This window comes from Podarcis cretensis, assembly GCF_951804945.1.
Source record: "Podarcis cretensis genome assembly, chromosome: 10".
Taxonomy (NCBI): domain Eukaryota; kingdom Metazoa; phylum Chordata; class Lepidosauria; order Squamata; family Lacertidae; genus Podarcis; species Podarcis cretensis.
Window position 1 is genome coordinate 61,573,442 of NC_137179.1, and position 16,668 is coordinate 61,590,109.

Genomic DNA, 16,668 nt, shown 5'->3' on the forward strand with positions numbered 1-16,668 from the left:
TTTTGTAATAGCCAGGCCCCACCTGATACTCCTAGATTCAACATCTATGACAGGCAAATAATTGTCTGTGCATGTATGAAATATTTGCTAGTTAAGAATCCATGGAGATATCAACAACGGAAGTTTTTTCCTTGTGGAATTTGTCTTTGGAATTTACCACAGCTCCAATTACAGTCCAAATTAACCCCGGAAATGAGAAATAGCTGTAGATAGGCAATGACTCTCTGCTGCAAACATCTTCTATGTGCATCTGGAAACAAGCAAAGGGTGTTCCTGCTTACAAAAGGGATTTTGCTGCCTAAAGCAGAGTAGGGCTGTCATGTCGAAAACTATTCTCTCCTTTTTCTTTTTTGCAAGCTTAGTGTGTCGGTATTTATTTATTTATTTCGGATATGGAGATTGTGAAGAAGCCAGATTAATTATTTGTGTCTGTCTTCACAACAGATTCCAACATCCAAACAAAGTGACGAGTTTGCGGAACTAAGGCAGACGGTTTTTATTATGTATTTTGTGGTTTTATATCTTGATTTTATTCTGTGAACCGTCCTGACACCCCCTCAGGTATAGGGTGGAATATATAAAATAAATAAATAGATAAATAAATGACAAGAGACTATGTTCTAGGCCTAATATTATAGACTGGCCTATAACCGGGGGTCTCAGGGCAGTTAACAGAATGGATAAAATAAATAAAATGAGAGAAATTTTTGGGTCTCGATGGCATCTACCCAGGAGCTCCAATATGACATTGCTGATGTCCTAACTTTTCCCTCAGATCATCTTCCATACCAGAGGACTGGAAAGTAGCCAATGTAATGCCAATTTTTAATTTAATTTATCCCCCCCCCCCCCAATGGCTTTTGTAAGAGAAAGGAGGAAAGCCTGGCGGGAAAAGAAAAGGGAAAAATTAACATAAACAATAAAAAGTATTGCTCAAAATCAGGGATGGGAACGTGTGGCCTTCCAGAAGTTTATGACAAGAGAGGGACCAAGGTCGTGTGCAACTCAGGGACAAATTTTCTATGTGGGAGGCAGGCAGGCAGGTAGCTGAATGTTGTGTTTGGGAAGTTTGTTTACTTATGTTTGTTGGTTGCAAAGGAAGTCTGTGTGTGACTCATTGCTCTTTACACCTAGGTCTTAATAGCTACACTGGAACGTCTTAACTACAGGTTTGAAGCAATGCCAGTGTAACTTAGTTGGCCTGACGACTGTAGTGGAAGACAGAGGCCTCCCAACGTTGCTTGATTCAGCTCCCATTACCTGCGGCAGATGGGAGTTGAAGATCAACATCATCTGGAGGGAATCAATACCAGATGCTAGGGACAAAAATCAAGGACCCTAGTAAGGCTGCCTTATACAGTTTAGGGAAGTTTTTAATGACTGATGTTTTAATGCATTTTTAATCTTTTGTTGGAATGCACCCAGAGTGGCTGGGATTTATTTATACAGTGGTACCTTGGGTTACATATGCTTCAGGTTACATATGCTTCAGGTTACAGGCTCTGCTAACCCAGAAATAGGACCTCGGGTTAAGAACTTTGCTTCAGGATGAGAACAGAAATGGTGCTCCAGCGGCGTGGCAGCAGCGGGAGGCCCGATTAGATAAAGTGGTGCTTCAGGTTAAGAACAGTTTCAGGTTAAGAACGGACCTCCAGAACGAATTAAGTATTTAACCCGAGGTACCACTGTATATTTATTATTATTATTATTATTATTATTATTATTATTATTATTCCTGCCTAACCCTTTCAAATGAACCCAGGACTGCACCTGGGACTTTGGGAAGGCAAAGCATGTTCTCCACCTCTTATCTAAGGTCCCTCGCCAAAGAAAATGAAATATCCTAGATCTCTGGCATCTCATCTCATTCAGCCCTAAGGCCATCTTGTGAATTCAGCCCTGGAGCATGGGTGTAGCTGGTAAAGGTAAAGAACGCCTGGACGGTTAAGTCCAGTCAAAGGCTGGAGGTTGCAGCGCTCATCTCGCTTTCAGGCCGAGGGAGCCAACGTTTGTCCACAGACAGCTTTCCGGGTCATGTGGCCAGCATGACTAAACCGCTTCAGGCGCAACAGAACACCGTGACAGAAACCAGAGCGCACGGAAACACCATTTAGCTTCCCGCCACAGTGGTACCTATTTATCTACTTGCACTGGCATGCTTTCGAATTGCTAGGTTGGCAGGAGTTGGGACCGAGGAATGGGAGCTCACCCCGTCACGGGGATTCAAACCGCCAACCTTTCGATCGAAAAGCCCAAGAGGCTCAGTGGTTTAGACCATAGCGTCACCCGGGGGGGGCAAGGGCGCCAGCTGCCCCCCATCAAGTAAATAAATAAAAATACCTAGCCGACTGACCAACTGGGTCACAGATAGCTCAGTTGTGCCCCCCACATAATATAAATCCTGACACACACACCCAACATAAATCCTGGCTACGCACGTGCCCTGGAGGCTTGTGGTTCGTAGCTTGCTGTCCTGGCCAATGTGTTTCACAATTCAGAGGAAGGAGTGGGGTCCACTATTGCCCTCATATCTTGCACATGGAGTTATTGGAGACATCTATTTGACCATTGTTAAGATGGATGCCCCATAGCTTTCTGCCTTGGGGAGAAAATCAGCATGGGAACGATTGTTTTGGGGAAAGGTAAAGAGATAAGCAGTCTCTCCTGCTGTTGCTCTTCCAGCCTAAACCTTCAGTTGATCTATATCTATCTATCTATCTATCTATCTATCTATCTATCTATCTATCATCTATCTATTATCTCCTGCATTGTGGAGGGTTGGACTAGATTCAACTCTATGATTCTATGAAAGGAACACACAACTGTGTGTCATGTAAGTTGCTGGAAGTGGGGCTGGGGCAACCCAGTCAGATGGGTGGCATATTATTATTATTATTATTATTATTATTATTATTATTACTATTATTATTATTACTATTATTATTACTATTATTATTACTATTATTATTACTATTATTATTATTTATTAGGATCCAGTTGCCATCCTCTTAGCAGTATAATTCAATGTCTGGAGGGGTTGCAGTAAAACCACAAATGAGCCTTGTGAAACCATCAGGGATAACCACTTCATTATGACACAAGCTTTCATGGACCGCAGTCCATTAAACGTGCAATTGCATCTTCCAAAATGGACTGGCGGCCATGAGAATTTAAATGTGCTCACTTTTAAGACAGCAAACAGGATTCTGATCTTAACATCGGATAGTGAATGGTCTGTAGTCTTGTTCTACGTGCTTCCAGGCTCTAGGGCAGGGGTCTGCAACCCGCGGCTCCAGAGCCGCATGTGGCTCTTTTACACCTTTGCCGCGGCTCCGGGGCGGATACTAGCGAGGGGAGGAGGCGCATTGTGCGCCCCGACACTCCCCACTGTGGCGGGCGCTGTACTGGCTGTGGCTTCGTATGGGGGCGGTGCGTGCGTTAGTCACGCACCGTCAAAACGTCACCTTCCCGCCCGCCCGCTGCATTGAAGGGGGGCATGTACGCTGGTCACTGTTTTGAAGGGGAGTGAAGAACACACACACACAAAAAGGTAACTTGTTAATTTAACGTTTATTTCTATGAGGAGGAGTAATTCTGAGGGATCAAACAAAGAAATAATAAAAAAAAGTTGCAAAAAAGTTATTTTTATAATGACGAGTTTTGCGGCTCCCAGTTGTTTTTTCTTCGGAAACGGGTCCAAGTGGCTCTTTTTGTCTTAAAGGTTGCAGACCCCTGCTCTAGGGGAACAACACCTACCTGGATTTTGTTTCCTGGTGGTGGTGGTGGGGGGTGAACAGTTCTTTAATATTTGAATTTATCCAGAAATGTACAAATTGAGGACAGGTTCCAGAGGAGTTGGGTCCAGGCAGAAGCACAACATAACACATACAACCAGCAAATTCCACTGCTCCCAGATCAACTCTTCCATTATAGAGATCCAGAACTCAGCTAAGTCCTCTTTCTGTGTCTAAAAAACTGCAGTGCCTTTCCCCCCTGTATATACGGCATTAACCCTTAGCTGGCTTGTTGGGGTGGGGGAGAAAAAGTATGCCCCAGTTTGAAACAAAAGAATGCGGAACCCTCCAGCTATTTTCTAGCTACTGAGAAAGCATCTAATGCCCATTTAGCCAGCAATCTCCCTAACAAAAGAAAAGTATAGCCAAGCCTGCCTGACTCTTGGATCCCATTAAGAGACATCACCTGAAGATCTCTGGATATCAGCATTCCTTTTTCAAGCTGAAGACTCTGGGCAGTTATTGCCTTAAATGGGAATAACTCAGTGATAGTGTTAACATCCCAGTAGTGATGTATGGAAGTGAGAGCTGGACCATAAAGAAGGCTGATCTCCAAAGAATTGATGCTTTTGAATTATGGTGCTGGAGGAGACTCTTGAGAGTCCCATGGACCGCAAGAAGATCAAACCTATCCATTCTGAAGGAAATCAGCCCTGAGTGCTCGCTGGAAGTACAGATCCTGAAGCTGAGGCTTCAGTACTTTGGCCACCTCATGAGAAGAGAAGACTCCCTGGAAAAGACCCTGATATTGGGAAAGATGGAGGGCACAAGGAGAAGGGGACGACAGAGGACGAGATGGTTGGACAGTGTTCTTCGAAGCTACTGACATGAGTTTGACCAAACTGTGGGAGGCAGTGGAAGACAGGAGTGCCTGGCGTGCTCTGGTCCATGGGGTCACGAAGAGTTGGACACGCCTAAGTGACTAAACAACAGCAAGTGTTACACTTACAGGAGTCTCACTGTTCCATCACTTTTTGCACTATTCAGATGGCAAACACATCAGGGCTGTAGGGGGGAAGCTGGTATCCTCAGGAAGAAGTCTGTCTATATCTATCTATCTATCTATCTATCATCTATCTATCTATCTATCTATCTATCTATCTATCTATCTATCATCCATCTATCTATCTATCTATCTATCTATCTATCTATCTAATCTATCTATCATCTATCTATCTATCTATCATCTATCTATATCTATCATCTAAATGTATATACTGCTTGAATGCAGTAAAATCACAACGTAGTTGATAAGGAATATTAAAATGATCAATAAAAACAATTAAAAACAGTTAAAGATAATTAAAATGAACAGTAAAATAAATTAAAACACACTTAAAGCTATGTGTCTGGAGAGACATGCCCAGTGCTTTTTTATTTTTCTAAAAAAAAAGTTTAGGGGTACTCTCATTTTCCTACTCATATTGAAATACTGCCCCTCAATGAGGCCAAACTTAGATGCACAAAATGTTTAGGGGTAGGCGTGCCCCTGCGTACCCCCCAGAAAAAAAGCACTGGACATGCCTAAACAAAAATGTCTTAAGCAGGGGCCAAAATGTGCTTGATGTCAAGTGGCAAGGAGTTCCAAAGTGTAGGTGCTGAATTTCTTACAACGGCGAAGAAAGTATCACGTGACACCTGGTCAAAACCAGAATAGATTCTGGCTTCAATACTGACATGGAGCTGTGTGGTGAGGTCAAGGTGGGCAAGTTCCAATCCCTGTTCAGCCATGACGGTGATCTGGGGGTTGGTCACCGATCTCTCATCTACCTCAGGGTTGTTGTCAGGATAGGTAAAGGTAAAGGGACCCCTGACCATTAGGTCCAGTCGTGACCGACTCTGGGGTTGCGGCGCTCATCTCGCTTTATTGGCCGAGGGAGCCGGCATACAGCTTCACGGTCATGTGGCCAGAGCAGCACACGAACCAGAGCAGCACACGGAAATGTCGTTTACCTTCCCGCCGGAGTGGTACCTATTTATCTACTTGCACTTTGACATGCTTTCGAACTGCTATGTTGGCAGAAGCAGGGACCGAGCAACGGGAACTCACCCCATCACGGGGATTCGAACCGCCGACCTTCTGATTGGCAAGTCCTAGGCTCTGTGGTTTAACCCACAGTGCCACCCACGTCCCTTGTTGTCAAGATAACATGGCGCAAACGCACACCCCACTCGGGCTCCGTGGAGGAAGGATGAGGGTGAGAGAAAGAGATGAACGTTCATGTAGCAGATGAACGTTCATTGCTCAACTTCCTCTCCAATGTGGCCTTGAGGAGGAAAGATGCTTTTAAATGCTCCTCCCTCCTAGGCAGTAATTGTTGACATGACTATAACTCCCATCTGAAGAGTTGGCTTCATCAGAGACTCAACCCACTTCTCATCCAGCAGCAATGCAGATCTTCCTTGGCATTTGCTTCCTCTCAGCACTCATAGCCAGAGGTGAGTATCCCATCCTATGCAGGTAGAGTTATATCTCTATCAAGAGCATCTATCTGGGTGTGGGCATAATATTATTGGCAGCATCCATCTATCTGGAAGACAATGGAAGTGTGGACCTTTCGTGGTAAAGTCAAGCCACTTGAGAGCTACAGCACTTGATGTGGCTGTATCGCAATATGGGATAGACATGTTTTGTTGTAGCTGGGGCAGACAAAGGCGTCCGATTGTGCTGATGTATGTATGTGTGTTTGCATGCATGTGTGTGCTTGAGAAGCAAGGATTCTCTGACACCCTTTTCTTTAAATATCCCTGGTACGTACTTAATGCTGTTTGCTTTAGAATATTATAGCTCTACAGGAGATAATTGTATGTTTCTCGTTTCTGAATCTGGATGTATCTCTTTTCTGGAATGTAGCTCACAAGTCCTGTATGGCTTTTATGCCAACTATGCAGCCATTCACAGAGATATGCGAGATCTAGCCAGCAGCAGTTTCACTGCTGAACTAAACCAATTGTTCTCCCTAAATCCCTGCCACAATGTTTTCCGAGAATTGAACTTATTTTGAGGGCTTTCCAACATAAAAATCGTAGCTGGGAAGATATGATAACCTGACTGCCTCCCCTGCTAATTTAATGCTAATATAATATAATATAATATAATATAATATAATATAATATAATATAATATAATATAATAATATACTTGTGTGAGTGTAATTTCTACCTATTGGAAACATATTGTGTCACAAAGAACATTCCCCTCCTCCCCTGAATGTCTTGAAGATTTTATGCCACAGCTTTCATTAAGTTTTATTTCATTAATGTTAAAAAAATAAATTCTGGAAATCATGAATAGCTCCAGGACAAGATCACTCATGAGCCAAAAATGTTTTATTTCAAAAATGGTGAATAGAAGGAAAGTGGACCCGTCTCTTCTTTCTACCCATTCCTTCCCCCAATATCCAGTGCAACTCACCATGTTGTGAGCTTTTCTATACCTTAATTTTACCTAAAGTATACAAACTCAGTTAGAAAGTAATTCTAAGCTTCCAAACAGAGCAACCAATGAGCTGTTGGATGTTGGGCGCCTGCCTCTCCACTGCCAAGGGGCGGGGGTCAAATGGGCAGAGAGGGAGACCTCCCCAGTTTAGCAGCAGAGAATGGGGGGTCGTTCCTGTAACACTGGGGGTGATGGTCCTGAAAATGAGATATGGAGGGCAGTCAGGTGAGACCTCTCAGTTCCCTGATATGCCCCTGGAAATGTCAAAAAAGGACCTCAGGCTTTGGAGCCAGTGTATTTTTCCTCTCATTGGTTTAAATCATGGGTTGGCAAACTAAGGCCTCGCGGGCCGGATCAGGCCCAATTGCCTTCTGGATCTGTTCCATGGATGGTCTGGGAATCGCCGCATGGATCACCAGTGTGCGCATTCTTTCCCTCTCCCTCCCACGGCAGCGGCGCCTCCTCCCTCCCTCCTCCTGGCTTCTCCCCGCCCTGCCTAGAGAAGGGGGCTGGGCTTTGGTGGTGCAGGCAGAAGCAGCACTCAAGCGGCTGCCATTTTAAGCAGCCCCTCTCTGGAGCCCTTTCGTGCACCGCTCGCCGTCCCCGCCACCGCCAGCCCCTGCCGCTCACAAGACACAGGTAAGCAGCCACCGGGGCTCGTCCGGTGCTGTGGAGAAGCATAGCTGTCAACTTTTCCCTTTTCTTGCAAGGAATCCTATTGAGAATAAGGGAATTTTCCTTTAAAAAAGGGAAAGGTTGACAGCTATGTGGAGAAGGGAGGGGAGAGTCGTGGGGGTGGCTTATAGTCCAGCTCCCGCAAGATCTGAGGCACAGTGAACCAACCCCTGCTGAAAAGGTTTGCTGACCCCTGGTTTAAATGGTAGGGGAAATGGAAAATTCATCCCTCTACCTTCTGCCCTGGCTGGTGCAGTTCCTCTGCCACAGATTCTTACCCCCACATTAGGATTGCACTGTTATTTTACTGGCTAAATGTAACTTCCAGATTCTGCAATAGGATGCCACTGAATACAATGATACCTCGGATTAAGTACTTAATTCGTTCTGGAGGTCCGTTCTTAACCTGAAACTGTTCTTAACCTGAGGTACCACTTTAGCTGGGGATGCAGGTGGCGCTGTGGGTTAAACCACAGAGCCTAGGACTTGCTGATCAGGTCGGCGGTTCGAACCCCCATGCCGGGGAGAGCTCCTGTTGCTCGGTCCCTGCTCCTGCCAACCTAGCAGTTCGAAAGCACATCAAAGTACAAGTAGATAAATAGGTACCACTCCGGCGGGAAGGTAAACAGCGTTTCTGTGCGCTGCTCTAGTTCGCCAGAAGCGCTTAGTCATGCTGGCCACATGACCCAGAAGCTGTATGCCGGCTCCCTCAGTCAATAAAGCGAGATGAGTGCCGCAACCCCAGAGTCGACCACGACTGGACCTAATGTTCAGGGGTCCCTTTACCTTTACCTTACCACTTTAGCTAATGGGGTCTCCCGCTGCTGCCATGCGATTTCTGTTCTCATCCTGAAGCAAAGTTCTTAACCCGAGGTACTATTTCTGGGTTAGCGGAGTCTGTAACCTGAAGCATCTGTAACCTGAGGTACTACTGTACTACGGAGTGGGGTTATCGCCTTCACGCTGTTTGTGGAGTTAGCCAGGGTGCTGGTCAGGCACTGTGGGAAGCAGGATATGGGACTAGGTAGACTTTTGGTGCAATCCAGTCTTCATATGTTGTTATGTTCCTAATTTTCTAGAAGACAATACATTCCAGTTATTATATATTGCATCATGTGTATATGTGTGTGTTTCAGCAAGAAACATGGAGTGAACAGCCACATGGTTATCTCTGCATCTGTTTTGAAGTCAATGGTTTATCACTTAAAAAAAATAAAAATATTTTTACTGTTGTTGTTGCTTTCTAAGCTGCTTTTCAGAGCTGTGTATGCCATGCAGCCTGATCTTCACCCCCCCCCCTAGGAAAAACCTGTTGCCTTCAGGCACATTAGGAAACACTGGTCCATGATTAGCATTGAATTAACTACCATTCCAATTGTCCGCCATGCATAGAATGGTGGAGGCACCATTGCCTCAGGCCACAAACATGTTCTGGGCTGGCCCTGTGCAGAATAAATTATGCAAATTCGTGCAAACATACCTTATTTACAAACCGTCGCCAGTCTCAGGATGCTTCTTTCCCCCTGCAGGACTTAAGGTAATTTGCTTTGTTTTGAAGCTTAAGAGTTATACACAGTTCCGTCAACAATAAGGCAAATTAGCCTAAATTTAGAAACAATGACTCACCCAAAGCCAGCAAAAATGTTTCTTAGCTGTTGCTGAACAGGTATGTGAACCAGGTGAGCAGGTTTTGGCTATTGGCGATGTGGTCAAGTCAACTTAAGAGACGGATGGTGGTGGAACTCTTCCCCTGTCTCTGAAACTGATGAAAATCGAAAGAAGCACCTCAAGGTGTTTTCCTAATATATGTGAGGTCAGAAGATGGCCTCTGTATCTTGGCTTGTATAGCTTTAAGTTTATGCAAATGCTAGGAATTAATTATACCCAGTCTACATTCCACCCCCCCTTCTCAAAAGCATGTGAAACTGTGTACACACACCCATAACTTAAGTATGGGGACTGGTTTTGATCCTGTCAGACAAGCACATCTGGTCTGAGAGGAAACTTCATCCTTTAAAGCTATTTAGGTCCGGACATTTCCTTCCCTGGAAAAACAGAGAGAAGTACAGAGAAATCAAAGGAAACTAGTTAAATCCAACTGACATAATATATTTCCTTTCTTTTTCCTTTTCCTTTTCCAGGGACTGCTTTACAATGTGAAGCTTGCACAGGCCTAGGCCAAAACTGCACTGGTGAAGTGGTGACTTGCCCCCAAGACCACAATTTCTGTGGCATCACTTTGTTTGAAAGTGAACTTTTTGAAGGTATTCATGATTTATTTTTTGGTCTCAGCGGTGGGATGCATCCATGATTTGTTGCTGCGTATTGGTGAGGATTTATTATTGGTGCCTCTACCACTGGAAGGCCTGCAGATGACTGTCTTATTAAGGGCCTCATCTGTGGTGGCCCCCTCTCTCCATGGTAATTCTCTGCCTTAGCAGAACCAGTCAACTAGGTGTGTAATACTTTCCTTCTTAAAAGCACTCACACTGGGTAGAGCAATACTAACTAGGAAAATATAGCTGGAAAATATTCACCAGGTTTACATCAGTGTAAGCCATTTACACTGGGGCAGGGGAATAGATTCCATCCTAACCCCTCCAACTGGTGTAACTGGGGATGAGGAGTGAAGTATTAGGTGACCATCAGGACTTTTACAAAGGACAATCCATGGTTACAGCTCATGGTTACAACAAACCATGGTTAGCCTGGAGACAACTAAACCATGAGTCCAGGCTCTGGCAACACATTAAACCAAGGCATGCTCAGCTCAGCTTGGTATAGCAACAGATTGACTGTGGTTTTAGACTTTTGTATTTTGTTGTGCTGCATTCTATTTTATTGCACCACACTTAATTTTGTTAAGCGTTTCAGAGTGCAGTATTGGCAGGGAAGGGGATGGTGGAGTCGGTATGACGCAAAGGTTACAGAGTGGGGCTAACTCTCAGCTTAATCTACCTCACAGGCTTGTTGTGAAGTTGAAATAGAAAGGGGATTAATTATGCGTGCTGCTTCAAACTCCTTTTTTAAAAGCTGGGAGGAAATTGTGGTAAAGAAATACATAAGAATAAAATTATTTTTTAAGAAATGTAAAAACATAGTATCATTGTGCAAGGGGGCTGACAACGGGGGCCTTTAGTTTTCCCAGTTCTCAGTAATATATAGTTTTATAGAAATGATTCGCTTTTGAGCCTCTGTGCTATGTGCATTATCCTCATCATCTGATAGGAAGTCTCACATCTTTCTCCCCATATCCTCTTGCAGAAAATGTAAAGGTTAATGGCATTATTAAGAACTGTGTTCCATCCAATTACTGCGAAGTCGGTTCCGCTGATATTAACTTGGGTAAAAAGAGAAGATCGAGGACCAGTGTTTTCTGCTGTAAGACAGATGCTTGCAATACCGCCTTTCCTGCCAAATGTAGGTAACAGTTTGTATTTTCCTTTTCCGATTCCTTTTGTGCACCCAACTGTATACATGCCTTTGGAGCTTTTGCATGTTCAGACCTTTAAACCTCCCCCTTAAATAAATTCAGACAAGATTCAAATTTTGGTTTGGTTTCTGGCAGAATTTAGGCCACAACTTTATTGATTACAGCAAGTGAGTGGTTGCATAGGCTCTGGTTCGACTAGCTCCCTGCACCGTTGCAGGTAGCGCTGACCCAGGGCACCAGCATAGGTCAGCCAAGGGTGAACACCGGGATAAGCAGAAAGCCGGGAACAGGCTATCTCCGCCACCCAAATGCCCCCCTGGACTCAGGCACGGGCACAATCGCCTCTCAGGGGTTGACCAAACCATCGAGTCCCTGGATTCCTCTAATGGAATACCCTTCACATAGGGCTGGCGAGAGCGTTCCCCCATCCCTATCACCTGAACCAGAGCCTATCCGCAACCTTACAAGTTGTATTGATTTGCTACGCGGCAGGTGAAACCCAAATGGCAACAGCCAATCAGCCAAGTGGGGAAAATTCCTGCCGTGCCCCTGTCCCAATGACAGACGACACACGACGGCATAGCAAGGTCAAGCACCAAGCCCTAAAAGTAGGGAGAGGTGGGTGGGTGTTCCGATGCACACGCCGAAAGAGGAAGCTCTGCGTCACGTGCATGGGTATATATAGGTCCCTTGATCCATTTAGCTTGCGTCCCACTGGCCTGATTAAACCCAGCATCAAGGGACCTACCAATCAGGTATTGTGGCTATCCAATCTTACCCACCCACAACACAAGGTTTCGTTGCCAGGTCTCACTGCAACACATGCCCTCTTTAAGGGAGAACCCGATTTGTTTAAAGTCAGGTTGCCAGGACAGGCTGGCCTGAGGCATTTCTCCTCTCCCTTTATTAGTATTTATCAGCTATATGACCCTCAGACAACATCTCAAGGGCTTTCTGGGGCTCTGTGTTCACTCACTGCTCCATTGGCTAGGCTAAAACATTGCTATCCCAAGAGATTGCTTTGTACTGCATGTACCTTGGCATCCAGTTTGCATTTTACACCGAACATGGTGTTATAGAAATTCTGAGGTCTTATATATATATATAAAGTAAATGTTCATAAATGTACAAGGCAAACACATACCTAAGTATATAAACCACGTGTCTGAAATAGTACAGGAGAACAATCCTGAAGCCATTTTGGCTCTCCCAAATTGACCTCTGCAAGGAGGAAGGAAACAGGAAAACCTCCCCATTGTCTCTTTACTCACAAATCCTGTCTTAAGGGCATATCTGTGTATGAATAGGGCGAGCCTGTGACCTGGATTCATGAACTGGGTATTTACCATCACAAAAGAATGGCCAGAATGCCCAGGTAAAAGCAAACAGTGACCATTATCAGGTATCCTGGCAGACAGGTTTTCTGCTGTAGGCCGCCCCTTCAGTGATGTATGTATGATGTTTTTGGGGGTGGTCTTGAACTACAGGGTGGCAATTTCAAAAGTCTGTATAAGAGCTTGCACACCAATGTTCTGGGTCCCTCCTGTGTGGGGGGTGAGCACCCTGTTGCAACAGTTTAATAAAGATCAGGCCTTTAATAAAGATCAGCCTTGCTTCTCGATATTGTCTGGTTGGCCTCTGTTATTTTCTCCTACTGATAGAGAACCTACATAAGGACTCTGTACTGGCTCTTGGGTACCCCATAAGGGAAAAGGAGCAGTTTTTTCTTATAACAATGGGGAAGTGGCAGAAAATGGGGGTCCCCTTGGCCAGTTCCCTTCTCCTTGGAATTTCTAGCTTAATGTAAGCTAGAAATTATTATTAGTGGCGCCTGCCCTGTGGAATGCCCTCCGGGCAGATGTCAAGGCAATAAACAACTACCGTATTTTTTGCTCTATAAGACTCACTTTTTCCCTCCTAAAAAGTAAGGGGAAATGTGTGTGTGTCTTATGGAGCGAATGCAGGCTGCGCAAGCTATCCCAGGAGCCAGAACAGCAAGAGGGATTGCTGCTTTCACTGCGCAGCGATCCCTCTTGCTGTTCTGGCTTCTGAGATTCAGAATATGTTTTTCTTGTTTTCCTCCTCCAAAAACTAGGTGCGTCTTGTGGTCTGGTGTGTCTTATAGAGCGAAAAAATACAGTATTTTACTTTTAAAAGACAACTGAAGGTGGCCCTGTTTCGGGAAGTTTTCAATGTCTGGCGCTGTATTGTTTTTAATATTTGGTTGGAAGCCGCCCAGAGTGGCTGGGGAAACCCAGCCGGATGGGCGGTATATAAATAATAAATTATTATAAATTATTAAATTATTATTAGTCGTACTTTACAACTCTTTTCTTCATGCCACTGCGCAGCACAGTTATATTTGCAACACCCAGTAATGTTCTCAGGAAGTTGACTTTTTCTCTCTTGGTTCAGTGAAGCGTCTGGAGACCAAACTCAATGGCCTTCGGTGCCCAGCCTGCTATGCTTCCTTTTCTGATTCATGCAGTGATGAAACAGTGGATTGTGTTGGATCTGAATCTCATTGCATTGACTTAGCTGGATTCATACATACAGGTAATTTATTCATTCCCATGCATGCATCTGGTTTGGGTTCTTTTGGACTTCGCTCATTATCTTCATATCATAAACACAGTTCAGATGCCTTAAAAAAAAAATACCTGGCATGGCACTTCCAGAAGTTCAGACTATTTACATTTCCCTCAATGCCTTGGAACAATGCCATAGTGGGAGCACTGTTGGAAATGAAAATGGCAGTTGGACCCAATTGCCTGGTTCTTTTTGGAATATTGCTGCTGCCACCTTCCACCACCACCACACCAAGTATGCGTCCACCAACAAAGAATAGTGCCAGAAGGCACTTGCCAGGGCCCCCTCAAACGTTTGTATTAGTCCTACTTCACCAGATCAGAATCTGGGAGAGCAAAACAGAGGTAAATTTTCTTTACCATGCTGCTAAATGGAACAGATGGCTGTCAGCTTCCCATGTCAATTTATGCCCACGGGAATAAATTCTCTTTTGGTTTCGCGGCGAATGAAATTCTACGGTAATTTTATTTTTAAAAATTATTACGTTTATATCCCACCTTCCTTCCAAAGCATGTAAGCTCTACCCAGACTCACACTTGCTTAGCCCTTGGAAATGGACTGAATTTATTAACTTCCAATTAAGCATGAGATATCAGCTGAATTAGCCAAGGCACCAAGGTTGTTCCTTTGATTATGGGCTGTTCCGTTCTGTTGATTCTGATGTCTACTGCATTGCTGTTTTTGTTTGCTGTGTTGTTGTTTTTTTAAAGCAACTTGTGTCCAGATTTTTACTTCTTCAAATATGGCAACCCTACTATAAAAAAGGTAAAGGTAAAGGTAATGCGCACGAAAGCTCATACCAATAAGGTATCTGAAGAAGTGTGCATGCCCATGAAAGCTCATACCAATAACTAACTTAGTTGGTCTCTAAGGTGCTACTGGAAGGATTTTTTAAAAAAAAAATTCGACTACGGCAGACCAACACGGCTACCTACCTGTAAAGGACCCCTGACAGTTAAGTCCAGTCATGAACGACTCTGGGGTTGCGGTGCTCATCTCGCTTTACAGGCCGAGAGAGCCGACATTTGTCCGCAGACAGTTTTTCCAGGTCATGTGGCTAGCATGACTAAGCTGCTTCTGGTGAAACCAGAGCAGCACACGGAAACGCCGTTTACCTTCCCGCCAGAGTGGTACCTATTTATCTACTTGCACTGCATTCTTTCGAACTGCTAGGTGGGCAGGGGGAGGGACTGAGCAACAGGAGCTCACCCAGTTGCGGGGATTTGAACCGCCGACCTTCCAACCAGCAAGCCCTAGGCTCAGTGGTTTAAACCACAGCACCACCCGTATATAAAGCAACACAGTAAATATTATTCTATTCTACATTGCTGTAGTGTTGCCTTTGTTTGTGAGCTGCCTTGCAACTTTTACGAAAGAGGCAGGATATCAGTCTATCCAAACAAAACAAAAATTCCCAGAAAATCTGCCCTCTGCTCTTGAAAGTGTAAGAGTGAGCGGGGTGGATCTTTAGATGATCATCTGCCGCCCTCTTGTGGCTGACAACCACCTTATTATATTCTCTCTTTCCAATACCAGGTGAAGCTACCGGGAAAGTTGCTATGAAGGGTTGTGCTACACCTGCCGTCTGTGCTCCTATTTTGGGAGGGGCAGCAACATTTACGGGGATCAGTTCGGCCATCACGAACCTTGAATGCAGAGCAGCCTCCAGCAGCACAGCCAATATGCCTCTTGGACCAACTGGATTCCTCCTTTCTGCCATTGTTGGTTTTTTCCTCATGAAGCTCTGTTCTTAACTTACAATCTGTGTGCATTAACAAACGGATGGAGGTGCTAAGCTGAGGCTTGTGTTAAAAGCTTGACAACTCTCTCTTAGCATAACTGGATTACCCGAGCATTTGCTCTTTCGCATGTTAGGGACTAAGGGGCAACCGTTGATTCCAGTTAATCGATCAACCTATCAATGAAAGTGAGAATCGCAGCCACAGGTGTACTAAAGACTGAGTAGAGTGCTTTCCTCTCCATGATGAAGGCCTGTTTCACAGACTTTGGACTTTCGCCAGATGAACTAAGCAGGTAACATTCATGTCATCAACACCAAGCACTAAAGCCAATGCAAGTCCGTCCTCTGCATCAGCTTTCACCTGCATGTTCTAAAGGAATATGTGCCAACACCTAATAGACATTTAACAACAATGGCAAACTGATTAAACATTTGATTGATTAACAATTTGGCTCCTTACCCATTCTTCTGTCTGACCGATCTGTTAAATAGCAAAATCAATAGTAAAATAAAAAAAAAAGAAACCCAAGAATATCGATTCGTTTCTTGTTTGTTTAAGCTTTGGGGAGGTTATGAACCTTCTCTGTGTTACAGCCCCCTTTTTGGATTTCCAATCAATGTGATTGTTTGATAGGTTGCAGCAATTATCAATTGTACTTCACATTTTAGTTACTTCATGCTGAAACACAGGGAAAGAGCATTCGTGTTAACTAAATGGGCTTGTGAAATAGCTGGAAAAGGCTCTTAATTTATCCAACTGCTTTAAAGTGTTTTTACGGAGCCTGTAAGTTCAGAACTTAGCATGCCATGCATGTCCATTTCTATTCGCTCATGGCCCCAAATTGGCTCATTCCACATGTGGTGGGTTCTCAGAATCAAACTTCAGCCTGGTTCATCCCTGTACCATGTATAAAATGTTTGGGATGAAACTAGGCTCACCTGAGTAAATAGGTATGGCCTGTAGCATCTGATGCTATAGCATTATTGAAAATATGTG

The 16,668-nt window shown here is 44.4% G+C and overlaps 1 protein-coding gene across 1 annotated transcript; it reads left to right on the plus strand.

Moving 5' to 3' along the window:
* The first annotated feature begins 6,102 nt into the window (after positions 1-6,102).
* LOC307225957 (phospholipase A2 inhibitor and Ly6/PLAUR domain-containing protein-like) lies at positions 6,103-16,118 on the plus strand. Its single transcript, XM_079994393.1, has 5 exons — positions 6,103-6,233; positions 10,050-10,172; positions 11,173-11,328; positions 13,757-13,897; positions 15,467-16,118. The coding sequence occupies exons 1-5, from the start codon at positions 6,185-6,187 to the stop codon at positions 15,682-15,684; spliced, it is 687 nt and encodes a 228-aa protein (XP_079850519.1). The 5' UTR covers positions 6,103-6,184; the 3' UTR covers positions 15,685-16,118.
* Positions 16,119-16,668: the final 550 nt, after the last annotated feature.